The sequence below is a fragment of the Ranitomeya variabilis genome, chromosome 1 (genome assembly GCF_051348905.1).
Source record: "Ranitomeya variabilis isolate aRanVar5 chromosome 1, aRanVar5.hap1, whole genome shotgun sequence".
Lineage (NCBI taxonomy): Eukaryota > Metazoa > Chordata > Amphibia > Anura > Dendrobatidae > Ranitomeya > Ranitomeya variabilis.
In genome coordinates this window covers 116,972,951-116,988,548 of record NC_135232.1, presented here as the reverse complement: position 1 = coordinate 116,988,548, position 15,598 = coordinate 116,972,951, and the positions used below count along the sequence as shown (strand labels likewise).

General features: G+C 44.6%; 3 protein-coding genes across 14 annotated transcripts in view; 1 reads left to right on the top strand and 2 right to left on the bottom strand.

The window, feature by feature from the left end:
- ZFYVE16 (zinc finger FYVE-type containing 16) overlaps window positions 1-7,069 on the bottom strand; it is a 79,523-nt gene extending 72,454 nt beyond the window's left edge. For 2 of the 4 annotated variants that reach the window (XM_077288161.1, XM_077288185.1), the window contains exons 1-2: window positions 6,896-7,067; window positions 1,389-1,493 (exon numbers count right to left, since the gene is read on the bottom strand). In XM_077288161.1, the coding sequence (XP_077144276.1) occupies window positions 1,389-1,458 (70 nt within the window). In that variant the 5' untranslated portion in view covers window positions 1,459-1,493; window positions 6,896-7,067. Of the gene's footprint in view, window positions 1-1,388; window positions 1,494-6,855 lie in introns of all 4 variants that reach the window. The other 2 variants (XM_077288178.1, XM_077288171.1) reach the window with 2 other exon arrangements.
- Window positions 7,070-7,294: 225 nt separating this feature from the next.
- LOC143807091 (histone H2AX-like) lies at window positions 7,295-11,017 on the top strand. Of its 2 annotated transcripts, none has more exons than XM_077288313.1 (2): window positions 7,295-7,988; window positions 10,816-11,017. In XM_077288313.1, exon 1 carries the CDS (start codon window positions 7,495-7,497, stop codon window positions 7,924-7,926), a length of 432 nt encoding a protein of 143 aa, XP_077144428.1. In that variant the 5' UTR covers window positions 7,295-7,494; the 3' UTR covers window positions 7,927-7,988; window positions 10,816-11,017. The 2 variants fall into 2 exon arrangements, with proteins under 2 accessions (XP_077144428.1, XP_077144419.1); XM_077288304.1 differs by having other exon boundaries at window positions 7,295-8,150.
- A 472-nt stretch (window positions 11,018-11,489) lies between these two features.
- Window positions 11,490-15,598, bottom strand: part of CCDC125 (coiled-coil domain containing 125) — a 173,338-nt gene continuing 169,229 nt past the window's right edge. For 7 of the 8 annotated variants that reach the window (XM_077288262.1, XM_077288246.1, XM_077288270.1 and 4 more), the window contains exon 12: window positions 11,701-15,568. In XM_077288262.1, the coding sequence (XP_077144377.1) occupies window positions 15,221-15,568 (348 nt within the window). In that variant the 3' untranslated portion in view covers window positions 11,701-15,220. Of the gene's footprint in view, window positions 15,569-15,598 lie in introns of all 8 variants that reach the window. The other variant, XM_077288241.1, reaches the window with a different exon arrangement.

Sequence of the window (15,598 nt, the reverse complement as noted above, 5' to 3'; positions counted from 1 at the left end):
GTAGGAAGTGCGTCAACTCATACAAAATATTGGCAAAGATGACAGGAGGCGCACCCGCGACATAGGAACACTTGTAAAAGCGATCTTTGTTGCACATAGCAGCCAATCACAGTGTAGCTAAGATTATTCAAGAGCAGAATGTAAAATAAAACCGCGTTGTGATTAATAGTTATTGGAAACAAAGAACGTCCCTTTAGATACTTTAAGGTCCCATTCCAGCATTTCTTTTACTTCAGCATCAGTAAAGTGTGATCAGAGTGTACTTTACAATGATTATCGGTCACAGTGTTGGGAGGTTTCCGCTTCTCTGCGGCACCATGTGACCACAGCTCGCTCTCGTCAGCTCACATTGTGGATCGTTGCTTTCTCTCTTAAGGTAAATCTATGAGAGACTCGCTGTGAGTGTGAGACTTACATTGTGTGACTTTCAGTAAAATATACGCTGGAGCGAGACAGCTTTTCACAACTGAAGTCACATGGTCCAAGAGACAACAGGAGCGGAAGGTGGCAAATAAAACTAGCAAGTATTTTAATGCACACCCTGAACATACCATTACTGATAGCTTATGGATAGTGAGAAATAATAAAAGAAAAACCTCCCTGATCATATCCTTATCTGCCTGGTCCTATCCTTAGCATACCAGTGTGAGATTATTAGGAAAAAGAGGATCTTATTGAACAGTAAAATAAGTGATCAGCATTTTATGAACTTTGAAAATCAACCCAGGAATATAGAAAGACAGAAAAAAATTAGGAAAAAAAAAAAATGTAATGCGAGACTATAATGATTTACCATTCATTGCAATTCTGACTTCTTGGTGATAAATATAATGAATATAATAAAAACATTGGAAATTCTCTCAGAATTTTGTGCTTAAGGCTGCTTTCACACTAGCGTCGGTACGGGCCCGTCGCAGTGCGTAGGGCCGATGTACCGACGCATGCTGTGAAAGAAATGCCCGACGTGGGCAGCGGAAGCAGTCTTACGACGCTTCCGCTGCCCCATTGTAAGGTCCGGGGAGGAGGGGGCAGAGTTGGCGGACTCTGCACACAAAAACACGTTACATGTAACTTTTTTTGTGCCGGCGGTCCGCCAAAACACGACGCAACCGTCGGTAATGTAAGTCTATGGGGAAAAAACGCATCCTGCAGACAACTTTGCAGGATGCGTTTTTTCTCCTGAACGACGTATTGCAAACGACGCTAGGGTGAAAGTAGCCTTACGTGCAGCAACATGCAGATTGCTGTGCGATTATGTGGCATATTCATCCAACAATGTCAGGTGCATGAAGGTCATGTAGACGAACAAGAGACAGAATTCTCATACTGTTCACTGAGAAATATTCCTAACTGAAAAGGTTAACTCATCAGAAGATGAAACGTCTCACCTGTATTCTGCTCAAAGTCATCCAGCAATTTATCCAAATCCACAACTGCCGCTTGAAAGTAACTGTCCATCTTCTTTTGGATCCACAAAGAATTTTCTTTGGCACCTGAGATAACAGAACACTTGTTAAAAACACAGAATGGCCAAACTTCCAGATTACTAGTCTTCTTTTTGGACATTACAGGGGTTGTCCAGTGAAAACAAGTTATCACCTATCCATAGGATGTGATGCTACTTGTTGATCGCTGAAGGTTTGACCACTGGGACCCACACCGATCGGCAGAACGGAATACTTTTATCCCAGTTATAGAATGGAGTGACAGTGAGACCACCGCTTTATTCATTTACTGTGGGGATGCTGAGGGCTGTGCTTGGCTTTTTCTGGCAGCCCCATAGAAAATGAATGGAGCAGCGTTCAGGCATCCATCCATCCTGCCCTGCTGTAAGTTCCCCGTTGGGGATAAAGATTGATTGGCGCGTATCTCGGCAGTGAAACACCCACTGATCTGCAAGTCATTACCTATATTGTGGGTAGATGATAATTTGCTTTAACTTTATAAAAAAATAAATAAATAAAAAAAATAAAAAAAAAAAACCTTTAATTTACATTTTTACTACAAATCAAACAAGTCAATAAATTACATTCCATAAAACAGTGTCTCCTGTATGCTGTCCCCTGCTTGCCCCCTTCACTCCATAGAGCAGATAGCGGCCCTCATTATGTGTCTGCTTCATCCGATAGAGCAGCCAAATACTCATATGACCATGTGCTGATAAAAAAAAACAAAAAAAACACACACAGGCGCTGCACAACCCATTTAACTTCAAACCATATGGATGGAAACATGTAAAGGGAACCTGCCAGCCTGGAACTGCAGTGCAGGAGGAGCTGAACAGAATGCTACATACAGTAGTTTTGTGGGAAAAGACTAAGTATAACTTGTATTTTATACAATGTTTTATCTGCTCTCTATGCACCCAGGTCCAGTGAGCTGATTACATAGGTGACTGATAGTTTCTCTGCATGAACATTCACAAGGAAAGCAGTGGATTAATGATTAGGACGGCTCAATGGACCAGAGTGCCTGAAAGAGCAGGGACTTCATTGTATAAGATACAAGTTAGGGATCGAGCCCACGTCAGTAATTTACATCAGTGTTTGTATGCCAAAACCAGGAGTGGAACGTACAGACAATAACTAGAATTGAAAGATTGACACCTGCTCCATGTTTTCTACTCTCCTGGTTTTGACAAGCAAATACTGATGAAATACTGATGCGTGAATAAAGTCTTATATCGAGGCTTTTCTCACATAAATAATACTAATATATATCAGCTGGAGGATTGCCTTGCATTTCCAAGCTGACAAGTGCCCTTTAAAGGGAACCTGTCACCCCAAAATCGAAGGTTAGCTTCAGGGGCTAACCAGCATCAGGGGCTTATATACAGCATTCTGTAATGCTGCAGATAAGCCCCCGATGTATCCTGAAAATGAGAGAAAGAGGTTAGATTATACTCACCCAGGGGCGGTCCCGGTTCTGTTCTGGTCCGATGGGCGTCGCGGTCCGGGGCCTCCCATCTTCTTACGATGACGTCGTCTTCTTGTCTTCACGCTGCGGCTCCGGCGCAGGCGTACTTTGTCTGCCCTGTTGAGGGCAGAGCAAAGTACTGCAGTGCGCAGGAGCCGCAGCGTGAAGACAGGAAGAGGACGTCATCCTATGAAGATGGGATGCCCCGGACCGCGACGCCCATCGGATCGGACCGGCCCCCCAGATGAGTATACTATAACCTCTTTTGCTCATCTTTCAGGATACATCGGGGGCTTATCTACAGAATTACAGAATGCTGTAGATAAGCCCCTGATGCCGGTGGGCTTAGTTCACCTTCAATTTTGGGGGCGATAGGTTCCCTTTAAGTGAAGAAGTATGGCACTCTGGGTCCATGTGATACAGTTTCTAAAGAACAAGAAACAAAAAAAATATGTATTTTTTTCAATTATAGGGAAAATTGTAATGTTCACTATTACATTTATAAAATGGGGTAAATGTGACATTTGCTGTGAGATCAGATGCAGGAATCTACGGCCAATCCTCAGATTTAGCAGGTTATAATTTGAGCTGATTGAGTTTTGTCCCCTGCGGTTTCCACAAAGACAACACAACAATAAGCTCACATGACACCGCTGCTGGATGTTGATCCCGGTAAACAGTAAGTAAAGAACTAAATACTGAGAAGCGGTGGCAGTCTGAGCAGAGTATTTTTTTTTTTTTTTTTTTGAACCATTTACTTCCACTAATACAGGGCTGTTCAGTAAATCTCTATACTGCACTGCAGAATGAATGGATGATATTCAAAACAACTAAAGTGTATGTGCAATATATACATATAATGCTGTGTGTGTGCGCACATACACCACAACATTAAAATTGTAACACCAAGAAGAAAAAGTCATGGAGTGCTGGATAGACATGGCAATGATGTGCAAGTGACAAAAAAAAGAATGGAAACAAATTTTTAAAACCATCTCGATTTATTCAGCATTGCATATGAGCGCCATGCACAGAAACCCCTGCACTTACACGCCTTGGATGCTATCAGTGAGGTTATTAATGGCTGTCTGAGGAAGGTTCTGCCACACTGAGTGCACTACGACAAATCATCAAGATCTGCTGCTGGCATCTCGCAGTGTGACTGGTGACTAAGGATGATTGAATAGCTTCGGATAGGTGCTTACCCGAATAGCTGCCTCGGAAACCTGGATACCTGGAGTGCTCCCGATAATCACCTGTTGAGTGCGGCGGCTCTGTGACAGTCACAACACACGCATGGAGAGTGGAGAGCCTGTGTGTTGTAACGGTCACATAGTCGCATGTAATAACCAGAAGCACGCCGGCATCTCCTCGTCACAGCATATGGGCTGTTCCTACCTAAAGCAATGTGGCATGATTCGTACCACGCCGCACTGAGTATTTGGAATTATACCATTATATATCTCATGCAGACTTTCTTGATAAAGGCAATCGTGCCAAAATGATGTCGCCTGTACATTAAATTGAAAATCATTTGAAACTTTAATTCCCTTGTGACTTAGGCTACTTTCACACATCAGGTTTTTTTGTATCAGGCACAATCCGGTGAATGTTGGAAAAAAACTGCTCCGGCGCAGATTGTGGAAAACTGATGCGACGGATCCGTTTTTTCGATGGATCCGACTAGCATATCCAGATAATTTGATTAAAAAAAAATTTAAAATTTGGAGCATGCTCAGTTTAAAAAAAGGGAATCTGGGGCTGGAATCCGTCATTTTCCAGATCCGGCACCTTCCGGCTCCCATAGGCTTCTGTTCTAGCAAACAGCCGAAAGCGCTTCTGGCTTTTTCGCCGGAGACAAAAAATGTTGCTATGGGCGTTTCTTTCCAGAAACGGCAGATTTGCCGGATCTGCCGAAAACCGGATGAAAAGCAAGGTCATTCGGCGCAATCCGGCACAATACAAGTCTATGGGAAAAAAAATGGATCTGGCGGCAACATCGCCGGATCCGTTTTTTTTTAAATTTAGTCGGATTGAGCCTGACCGTGAAAACCTGATGTGTGAAAGTTACCTTATTGAGTGCCGAAGGTCATTATTCTATATGCTACACAGCCGTGACACATGCAGCTGTGGCACCAAACAGCTTATTATCGCGAGCGCTCCAGGTAACAGATGCGGCTATTCGATAAAATCTTCATACGCCCCCAGATTCATCGAAACGCGCGTTGGGGTAGAACGCAGGTCTCGTGTGGTCCCATAGAGGTAATCATGTTTGGATGATTTGGCTACTATGTTTATATAATCGGTAACTACTATATGCACTTAAGCACTTTATTGCAAGTTTTTCTATAGGTCATTTTGTCCTTGCTGCCACTTATGACTCTAATGGTGGTATCATTTAAAATGTTACTGATGGCATAGTTGTTATTTGTTATACAATATATGCTACGCACTGCTTTGGGAACTACATCCGATCTGCTTTAGATTGGAGGCATTATTACAATAATATTGTGTATTAATAATAAGTTTTTTAACTATTTGATAAATAAAAAGATATATTTTAAACAAAACATTCCGTAGCCTGTCCAGTATGTGGGAGGTCGTTGGTGATAGGATATTGTTGAATGTGTTTTTGGATTTAATTTCATGGACTAATATGTATACATACAGGGACATGGTCTGATCATACAACAGCTCCTGGGAAGGGGGAAGCAAAAGAGAGTATACAGACAGGACAGCATAGGATAAAACATTGCTTAAAAACAGGCAGTGAAGCGTTTTACCTCACAAAAATAATCAGCTGTGATCCCCTGCTGTAATGTCTGTATACTCCTTACCTTCCTCCCCTGCCCAGGAGCTGAGATATGATCACACCATGATCCTAGACGGTCAGACACAGACATTATACAGTACACAGCAGGGGAACATGTATAACATTGAATCAAATGTATTTTGTTTGTGGGAAAGCCCCTTTAACGCAACAATTTTTTTCATGCTACCGAAGACAGTTACTGCCTGAACGTGCTACCATGGCTGCAGCGTCTCCAGACTAGTCTCCCATGGGGTGTTATTGGTTGTCAATTTCAAAAGGAGCTGCCAGCAGCGGATCTTGATGATTTGTCCATTCAGCATTGCAGAGCCTTCCTCAGACAACTGTTAATCAACTCATCGACAACGGCCAGAACTGTAGGTGCAGGGATGTCACTGCTCACACTGAACACACAGAGAGATCTTTAGTTTCCATCATTTCCTTAGTGTCACGGTTCACACACACACACAGGTACGACTGACACCCACACACAGGTACGACTGACACCCACACACAGGTACGACTGACACCCACACACAGGTACGACTGACACACACACACACACACGTACGTACGTACGTACGACTGACACACACACACGTACGACTGACACACACACACACACACACACACACACGTACGTACGTACGACTGACACACACACACGTACGACTGACACACACACACACGTACGACTGACACACACACACACACGTACACACGTACGACTGACACACACACACACACACGTACGTACGTACGTACGACTGACTGACTGACTGACACACACACACACACACACACGTACGACTGACTGACACACACACACGTACGACTGACACACACACGTATGACTGACTGACTGACTGACTGACACACACACACACACACGTACGACTGACACACACACGTATGACTGACACACACACACACACACACACACACACACGTATGACTGACACACAGTGCGTCTCTCACTATAGCTCTGCCATTTCTGTTCACAGACGCCCTCATCATTACTCCTGGGGCCGGGTAACACGTCCAGGTCTGGGGAATTCACCTCAGAAGATGCCCCTTACACTACCCGCCATTACTGGGGGCCACACTGAGTGGTGAGCGGCGCCACCTACCGGCCGCTCCTCCCCGCCGCGCAGCACTCGCTCCGCTCACCTCCGCCGTCACCCCGGCCTCATCCTGACCCTCTATCTGTGTTTTTTGCCTCTCCGGTTCCTTTCACCTCTGCCGTCACGACGCTCCGCCTCCATCATGTGAGACGTCACATGACCCCAAGGCGTGCGTATGTCATGTGACCTGCTCTCGCGTTGCTTTGTTTGCCTGCTGTAATTGCGGATGACGTCACGCCTGCGCTCGCGCCAACCGGGGTAAAGTATAAAAAGACGCATACATTTTTGTTAGCGACAATCATTAAAAAAATCGGGGAGAAATCTGAGAAAATGTGCTGGACACAGAGCAAGAATTCTCCCCAGTGTGCGGCTGTTTGCGCCACTAGATAACCCCGCCCACATCACGTGCAACTTATGGAGGCGGAGCCAGCTGTAGCTAAAACTGCAACGATAAGGCTGGCTGTCACGTGGCCGCTTAAACTTTCTTTCTGATTTGTCCTTTTTAAATTAATGAGATTCATTGGCTGACTTGGAAGACAACCAATCACAGACACAGGTGACTGTATAAAAACGGAGTCGGCGGCACAGAGCGGTTATTATCCCGGCGATTTTTCTTTGGAGAAGAACTTCTATCAGACGAACAGCATGTCAGGACGTGGGAAGCAAGGTGGCGGCAAAGCTCGGGCGAAGGCTAAAACCCGCTCATCTCGGGCAGGTCTTCAGTTTCCAGTGGGACGTGTTCACAGACTCCTCCGCAAAGGCAACTATGCAGAGAGGGTTGGTGCCGGCGCTCCCGTCTATTTAGCGGCTGTGTTGGAATATCTCACTGCCGAGATTCTCGAGCTGGCGGGAAACGCGGCCCGAGACAACAAAAAGACGCGCATCATCCCGCGCCATCTGCAGCTGGCCGTGCGCAACGACGAGGAGCTGAACAGGCTGCTGGGCGGCGTGACCATCGCCCAGGGAGGCGTCCTGCCCAACATCCAGGCCGTGCTGCTGCCCAAGAAGTCCGCCAGCTCCGCGCCCACCTCAGGAAAGGGCGGGAAGAAGAGCGCCCAGCAATCCCAGGAGTACTGAGCCCGGAGATGGAAGTGGAGACTGATAAAACCCAAAGGCCCTTTTAAGGGCCACCCACATGTGTAAGAGAGCTGAGAGCCGTGACTGTATTCCCCGGGGAGCCGCTCCATCGTGGCTGCCCCACGTGTACTAGCAGTCGGTATAAAAGCGGCCGCCCGGTGTTGGGAGCTGGTCTCCTCTCCCCCACACCGGGCAGAGCCGTTATACCGGGTTTCTCTACATCGGTAGGGTGAGGGTCATTGCTGTAGATAAGCCCTGATGCCTGTGGGCTTAGCTCATCTTCTATTTTGGGGGAGGCAGGTTCCCTTTAATATGAAGCGTCAAAACTGCAGCAATTCTGGTCGTGGGTATGTAGGAAGTGTGGGTTTGATGCTGTGTATTTATGCAGTGTCAAACCTATGGGCAGATGACAGCATAGAGGATGGGATTTCTAGAAATCCCATGTCCACTGTGTGCATGGGAGCCTGCGGATCAATAGAAGACATGACAGTGCTTTGGACGCAGAGAGCGTATGCTACATCCAAAGCATTGCTACAGTAGTTCCAGATTGTGGGCAATATGCTCTAAGGCCTCAGACCCTGCCATCCATTGTCCTCAACAATAGTATGTAATATAACCAAAAATAAGAAACATGCCAAAAGCAGGGATCACCAAGAATTAACAAATTTTATTGGGACACAACCACAAAAGCATTTTGAGAATATATATATATCTCAAAATGCTTTTGTGGTTGTGTCCCAATAAAATTTGTTAATTCTTGGTGATCCCTGCTTTTGGCATGTTTCTTTTCGGTTATATGTCTTTTTAGACATGTTGTAGGTAGATCCCTGTACCTAATTGTTTCTGATGATTGGTGCCCTCTTTTTCTCTTAGGGTTCACATTGCGTCAATGGCAATGCGCTGACGGCATACGTCACATACAGCGGCACTATCGCTATGTAACGGATGCGTTAGTGCACCCATTGACTGCCATTATGTAGCGCCTCGCTAAGGCTAGTTTCACACTAGCGTTTATCCGGGCTGCGGACTTCCTCCGTGAAGCCCCACCCTCTGCCGCGCCTCTTCGTTCAGCGTGTGCACCCTATCTTTAACATTGGGTATGCAGGCCATGCCGCTGTATGCGTTGTTTCGACGGTGCGACCACCTGCGCCGAACGCAACATGTTGCATTTTCGTGCAGATGCCGCACTGTCAAAACGACTCATGCGGTGGCATCCGCATACAGCAGCATGTCCTGCGTACGCAATGATAAAGATAGGGTGCGCACGCTGCATGCAGCCATAGGTGGGGCTGAACGAGGAGGCATGGCAGTGGGCGGGGCTTCACAGAGGAAGTCCGCAGCCCCGATAAACGCTAGTGTGAAACTAGCCTAACTGTAGATAATCCCCGAATGTATCCTGAAAGATGAGAAAATGAGGTTAGATTATACTCACCCAGGGGCGGTCCCGCTGCGGTCCGATCCAATGGGCGTCCGGTCCGGCGCCTCCTTTCTTCATAGGATGACGTCCTCTTCTGGTCTTCACGCTGCGGCTCCGGCATGCTTTGCTCTGTTGAGGGACGCATGCGTTGAACAGACTGCACCAACACAATGTGAACCCGGCCCTATATTCAACAATAGTATGTACAGAGGAAGAAGAAAGATCTAGATATTTACATATGGTGGAGAGTTACACATCCCTGCAGTAGCTTACCCTGTTTTCCATTGCAAAATTGGGTGCCTCGGCTTATACCCAGGTCAGCTTATAGTCAAGTATATACGGTATCTCCCTGTAGGAGTGTGATATCTGCACAGTCCTTTCGTGAGACATACTTACCCCACTGTAGCAAACCGTTCCAAGGCACAGCTGACTTTGATATCCACTGTGCATGGAGAGATACAGCAGACCTACACATTAGATAGTCCAATAATACAATCTAAATTGCCAGGTTTAGCTAACATTAAGGGTATGTGCACACGATGCAGATTTGGTGCAGAACTGCACTGTGATTTAGAGTACAATGTAAATCAATGTGAAAAAAAAAAAAAGCTGTGCAGAAACGCTGCAGATTTCAAAGAAGTGCATGTCACTTCTTTTGTGCGTTTCTGCACCCCTCCATTAATAGAAATCTGCAGTGGTAAAATCTGCACAAAAAACGCACCTGCGGATTCTGCCAGGAGATGCAGATTTAGTGCAGAAAATTCTGCGCCACATTTCCTACGTGTGCACATAGCCTAAGGGTATGTGCACACATTGCAGATCTGCAGGTGATTTACAGTACAATGTAAATCAATAGCAAAAAATAGTGCTGTGCTGATGGTGCGGAAAAATCTGCACGGAAAACGCAGCAGATTCAAAAAAGGACCATGTCAATTCTTTGTGCAGATCTGCTGCGTTTCTGCACCTATTCCATAATAGAAATCTGCAGGGGTAAAAAAAAAAAGGAAGAAACTGCAACGTGTGCACATACCAAATAAAGGTGCAGATTCTGACCTGTGTTTTCTGCCAAGAAATGCAAAATCTGCACAGAAAATTCCACAGTCAAATCTGCAACGTGAGCATATAGCCTAAAGGGGTCATCCAGGCTTAGTCACTTTGACTGCAGAATAAGTAATCTTCACATTGCGCCTCTCCAGTCACATTCCAACTGTTTCTTGCCTTGCTCAATACACTTGCACTGAGCGAGTCAGCAAGTGACAGAGCGTATGCAAATCATATACTTGCAATCACGTGCTCATCACTCACGGTCCTGGAAAATCTCCACAGCGCAGAGTGTATAATACCAGACAACCACTTTAATGTTACTATGTCAACATAACATTACTGTGCACATGTTCCTTTTGTGAATTATTTGAACCATTTCAGGGTTTGGGAATCATGAATCAGTGAAAAGTGTCATGTTCAATCCTCAGGTGTCTTTGGAAGCCGTCTGCTTAATATACTTGAAAGCACAGAGCAAAGATGCTGCAAAAACAATTGGAAAGACTCTTCAGGGGACTGATAAGTCTGCGTTGTCCCAAAACATCTTTGAACTGGAAAATTTGGCAGTGCTGTCGACATCTTAAAGGCGCCATGTGCACATGGCCTACAAGAAAAGATTGCTGAGCTCCAAGAGAAAATAAATGCATTTCGTTTGGGCAGAATTAATTTAGTAAATTTGGTTCTTTTTAACAAGAGAATTCGACAATCTGAATTTCACTGTCTCATCCAGCTTACTTTTTGCAGTGTTTAAACAAAGCACAGTAGGCATGAGACTTATAGAAAAGTTATCCACTTTTCTTGAACTGTAATTGCGGTTTTTCTGTGCACAAATAATCACCGAAAAACTGCAGCATACAGACCATAGGAACTTAGCAGTGATGAGCAATTAATTTGGAGGTCCAGGTTAGTATTGTTTGGCTGCTGGACGGGCGCCCCGTGAACTAACTGCTAACTGCTAGGCTCCTCTCCTGACTAATCAAAAGAAGAGCCACGGAGGTTGGAGGCGGGTCGCAGGGCTCCATCCAAAGGCCATGTGTTTCTGTATATATTGCTACCCTAAGAATTTTAATGTGAAATGTCCTCAAAGTCCTCAACAGCATGAAAAACCGAAAATATTTTATTAGACAATAGAACATACAGCTAAAACATTATGAAAACAACTCAAATACTGTATACAGGGTAGTGGGAATGTGTGCAGGGACACATCACTTAGAATCCAGATGTTCAAAGCTTAATAACGTTTCAAAAGTACATATTCAATTACCTGAGAAAACAAAAGGGTCGGGAAATCCAACCATTATGGAGAATTGTGTCAAATATAAGGGGTGCAGAGGTTATAACTAGTGACGGGCGAGCGTGCTTAAGTGTTATCCGAGTATCTTGGGCATGCACAGATAATATATTCACGTCCCTGCAGCTGCATGTTTTGCTCCGGCAGACAGCCGCAACACATGCAGTCGCAGGGACTCGAATATATTATCCGTGCACGCCCAAGATACTAGGATAACACGTTATCTGAGCCTGTTCGCAGATAACCCCACCCCGAACATTTACCTGTGGATGTCTGAACACCTCTGTGCATCGTAAGATAAACCACTTAAAGGGAACATGTCACCAGAAATAACACTGTTAACCTGCAGATTATCTGCATATCTGCAGGGCAACAGTGTTCTGATCCTGCACGCAGCCGAATGCAGCAGGGAGGAATTGATATTTATTCTCCCCGCCAGCATTTGGTATTCAGTCATAGGGGCGGCACCGGTTCAGTCACAGCTTTGAGTATACAGAGCGGTCACTGTAATGGCGGCCCCTGGCCCTGACTGACACTGGCTGTCAGTCAGAGCTGGGGGCACAGCTACACTGGCCGCTCTGTATACTCAGTGCGATGACTGAATGCCGAATGCTGGTGGGGAGAATAAAGATCATTTTCTCCCCGCTTTATTCGGGCAGCATAATAACACTGCTATCCTGCAGACTAACCCAATATCTGCAGGTTAACAGCGATATTTCAGGTGACAGATTCCCTTTAAAGGAAATCTATCAGCAGGTTTTTGCTACTCCATCTGAGAGCAGGATTATGTATGGAAAGGGACCGTGATTCCAGAGGGGTCACTTACTGAGCTGTCATTTTATTAACATCACTGTTTTCTCTGCTGCTGATCTACCAGTCCTCTGAATGCTGGGCTCTGTATAACCCCTCCCGCACCACTGATGGCAGCTTTCTGCCTATGCACAGTATACAGAAAGCTGCAAATCATTGGTGAGTTTGGGGTTATACAGAGCTCACGAACATGGAGGACTGTCAGCAGGTTTAATAGTTCCACAGTGTGAATCTCCTGCTGATAAACCAGTGATCTTATGAAAATTGAACCAAGCAGCCCTGTAAGTGACATATAGATGGAATAAGGGTCTCTGTCTCTACATTACACTGCTCTCACATTAGGTGGTAAAAACCTGGTGACCGATTCCCTTTAAAGGTTCACTCAGATGAACATATTATACAGACATCTGATTAAACATAGGGCTGCTCAGATGACAGGATCTATGTGAGAAAAAAAACACGGCAATCTAATCTTTTCTGTAAGGGACACAGACAGGGTACGTGCACACGTTACGGATTTTGCTGCGGAGCCGCAGCAGTTTTCCATGAGTTTACAGTACCATGTAAAACCTATGGAAAAGAAAATCCACAGTGCATATGCTGCAGAAAAAAAGCATGGAAACGCTACTTTGTTTTTTCCGCAGCATGTCAATTCTTTGTGCGGATTCCGCAGCGGTTTACACCTGATCCATAATAGGAATCCGCAGGAGAAAAACCGCAGGTGGAATCCGCACAAAAAATGCGGTAAATCCGCACACCTTTCCGCAACGTGTGCACATACCCTCAAGTCTATGGGAGCGCATAAAACAAATCCCACATGAATAATCCGTATAGCATCCAATTTCTACAGATACATTGCAATTAATAAGGAACTGTATTTGGTTATGTACAATTTAGAATGCTGCCGTATAAATATGCAAATGCATCTGACCCCGACCTTAGGCTAAGTATACAATGCATTTGTACACATGATATTTTAGACAGCGGCATAACTGATCACAATTTGCAGCGTTTTCCCTGAAGAATCTTCTTTGGCATTTCTCTGGCTATTTTTCTTTTAGCTTTGCCACTGGCATCTTATTTTTTAATTATTAAGAGCAAGTGAGCAGTTTCCAAGCAGAAGGCACCTGACTAATGGACAGGTTACTTTTAGCCACTTCACAACTTTTAAAGCCTGAGGTGGTTAAAACAAACCTGCACAGCAAATAATTTTGACATTGCTGTACATCTGTTCATTTGAGTTGGTATTTTCTAAGATCTTTTTTAGGGAGATCCCTGAGCAACCCTGCCTGTAATAAACGATGTACGCCGGACGCTTTACGAGTTTACTTTGTTATGTGCCCCCATTCACCAGACGATAAAAGAGCATCCTTGTCACCAGCCCGTATGTGTCTGCATACCATTTATTTAAAAGGTTCAATGCAAAAATAAAATTATATATACAATACGCTTTTTTTTTGCAATGGGTGTCTTTGAATGCTGTGGCATTCTTTCACCAACCAGACTGGAGCCACTGTGGGGTATATTCCTACTGAACATAAATGCCTGACTTTGAGGACTAAAGGGCAGTCTATTAGAGACCATTTTTCATGCATCTCTGTTAGTCTTGCTTCTTTATAAACAACACCTTTCGAATGACACTGATCCCTCATTGATTTCAGTGGGCTCTGTATAATGCTACATTTTGCCTGTGGCGTTGATGCATAAAATAACTCCCCCCTCCAAAAAAAAACAAACAAAAAACAAAACAATAAAGTAGTGTCAGAGGGACTCTATTTTTTTGAGACAATGTGTTTTCTATCAGTTGAATAAGTTGTGGAACTTTCATAACATGAATGTCACACATTGACATTGGGGATGACTGGAGCCACTTTCACATAAGTGCATTATGACTGCACAACCACCATTCTCTTTGGGCGCTTCTTGGGACACTGGCTGGAGACATTTCTTGTAACTTGATGTAGGTAATGTGATAGGTGTAGTAATAAGCCTAGTAAGTGCACATGGCAGCACGAGCACATGGTCTATTTGCTTGGAGATTAAAACAATGCCAAGTGTCGCCCTCACCTACCACTGTTCCTAAGGTCAAGATGGTATAGTGAGATGTAATGATTTAGCTGCGTCACTGTCTAGGCTTTTATTTACACAGCGGGCTTCCAACCACAAAGCTGTGCATGGATTTACAAGACAAGGACCTCAATCAATGCGATGCAGGAGAGTAAATGAAGAATTGATTATGGCCTGAGAAGTGCAACCATCAATGATCATATCCTAGCGAGATGTCTGATCCTTGTAATATGGGAATGCCTTTTTAAAGGGGTTTGATAGGATAAAGAAAACAATCCTTAATGCCATGAAATAACTTGTATTTGCTACCAGATGAATCCAGCTGCTCCAGCACGCTGAGCCAAAGCTTTCAGTCAGCCTCCATTTACCATTTGAGTTACACCAGCCTCAGTGATGATCGGCTGCCGTGGTCATGTACAGGGAGAACCTTTCTCAAGGTTGATAAAAAGATTATATATTATTCTTTGTATACAAATATATACATTCTATGTAAAATGTGAAAAAAAAATCCCTTATTAGTAAATTAAGTTACAATCCATAACCTTCAAGTAAATTTTAAAAAAATTCTCATCAAGTACAAATTGAATCCTTCAAGCTGCTAAAATATTCACAAATAAAATTGTAAATTCAGAATATTAAACAATTTAAAAAGCCATCATTGATACAGATCAGGTTTGAGGATGTCCTGAAACTTCAGGAATGGGCTCTTGGTTTATCGCAGTCTCTTCTGTATGTTCTTGTTGGGGGCAGACATCGTTGAGCAGAAAGGAAAATGAGGTTTCGAGAGTCCTCAGAGTGGCCTGCTCTTGGCTCCCTCTCTCATGGGACGCGTGGTCTGTCAGGCAGTGGCACCCAGCCACAGTTATGTCCGAGCACGGGTGCTGGTCACTGCTCACAGAGGGCTCTTTGTTACTTTTACCGTGGGCTCTTGCTGGATCGATTTTCCCTTCTATAGTTCGTGCAAGCATGTAGCTTACTTTCCTTTGATGAGCTAAAGCCTCTTCCTTATCATTGAGCTGCAAATCCAAAGTACAGAAATCTTAGTT

Excerpts from the sequence above, each read along its gene's own strand:
- LOC143807091 (XM_077288313.1), top strand. The coding sequence starts at position 7,495 with ATGTCAGGACGTGGGAAGCAAGGTGGCGGCAAAGCTCGGGCGAAGGCT.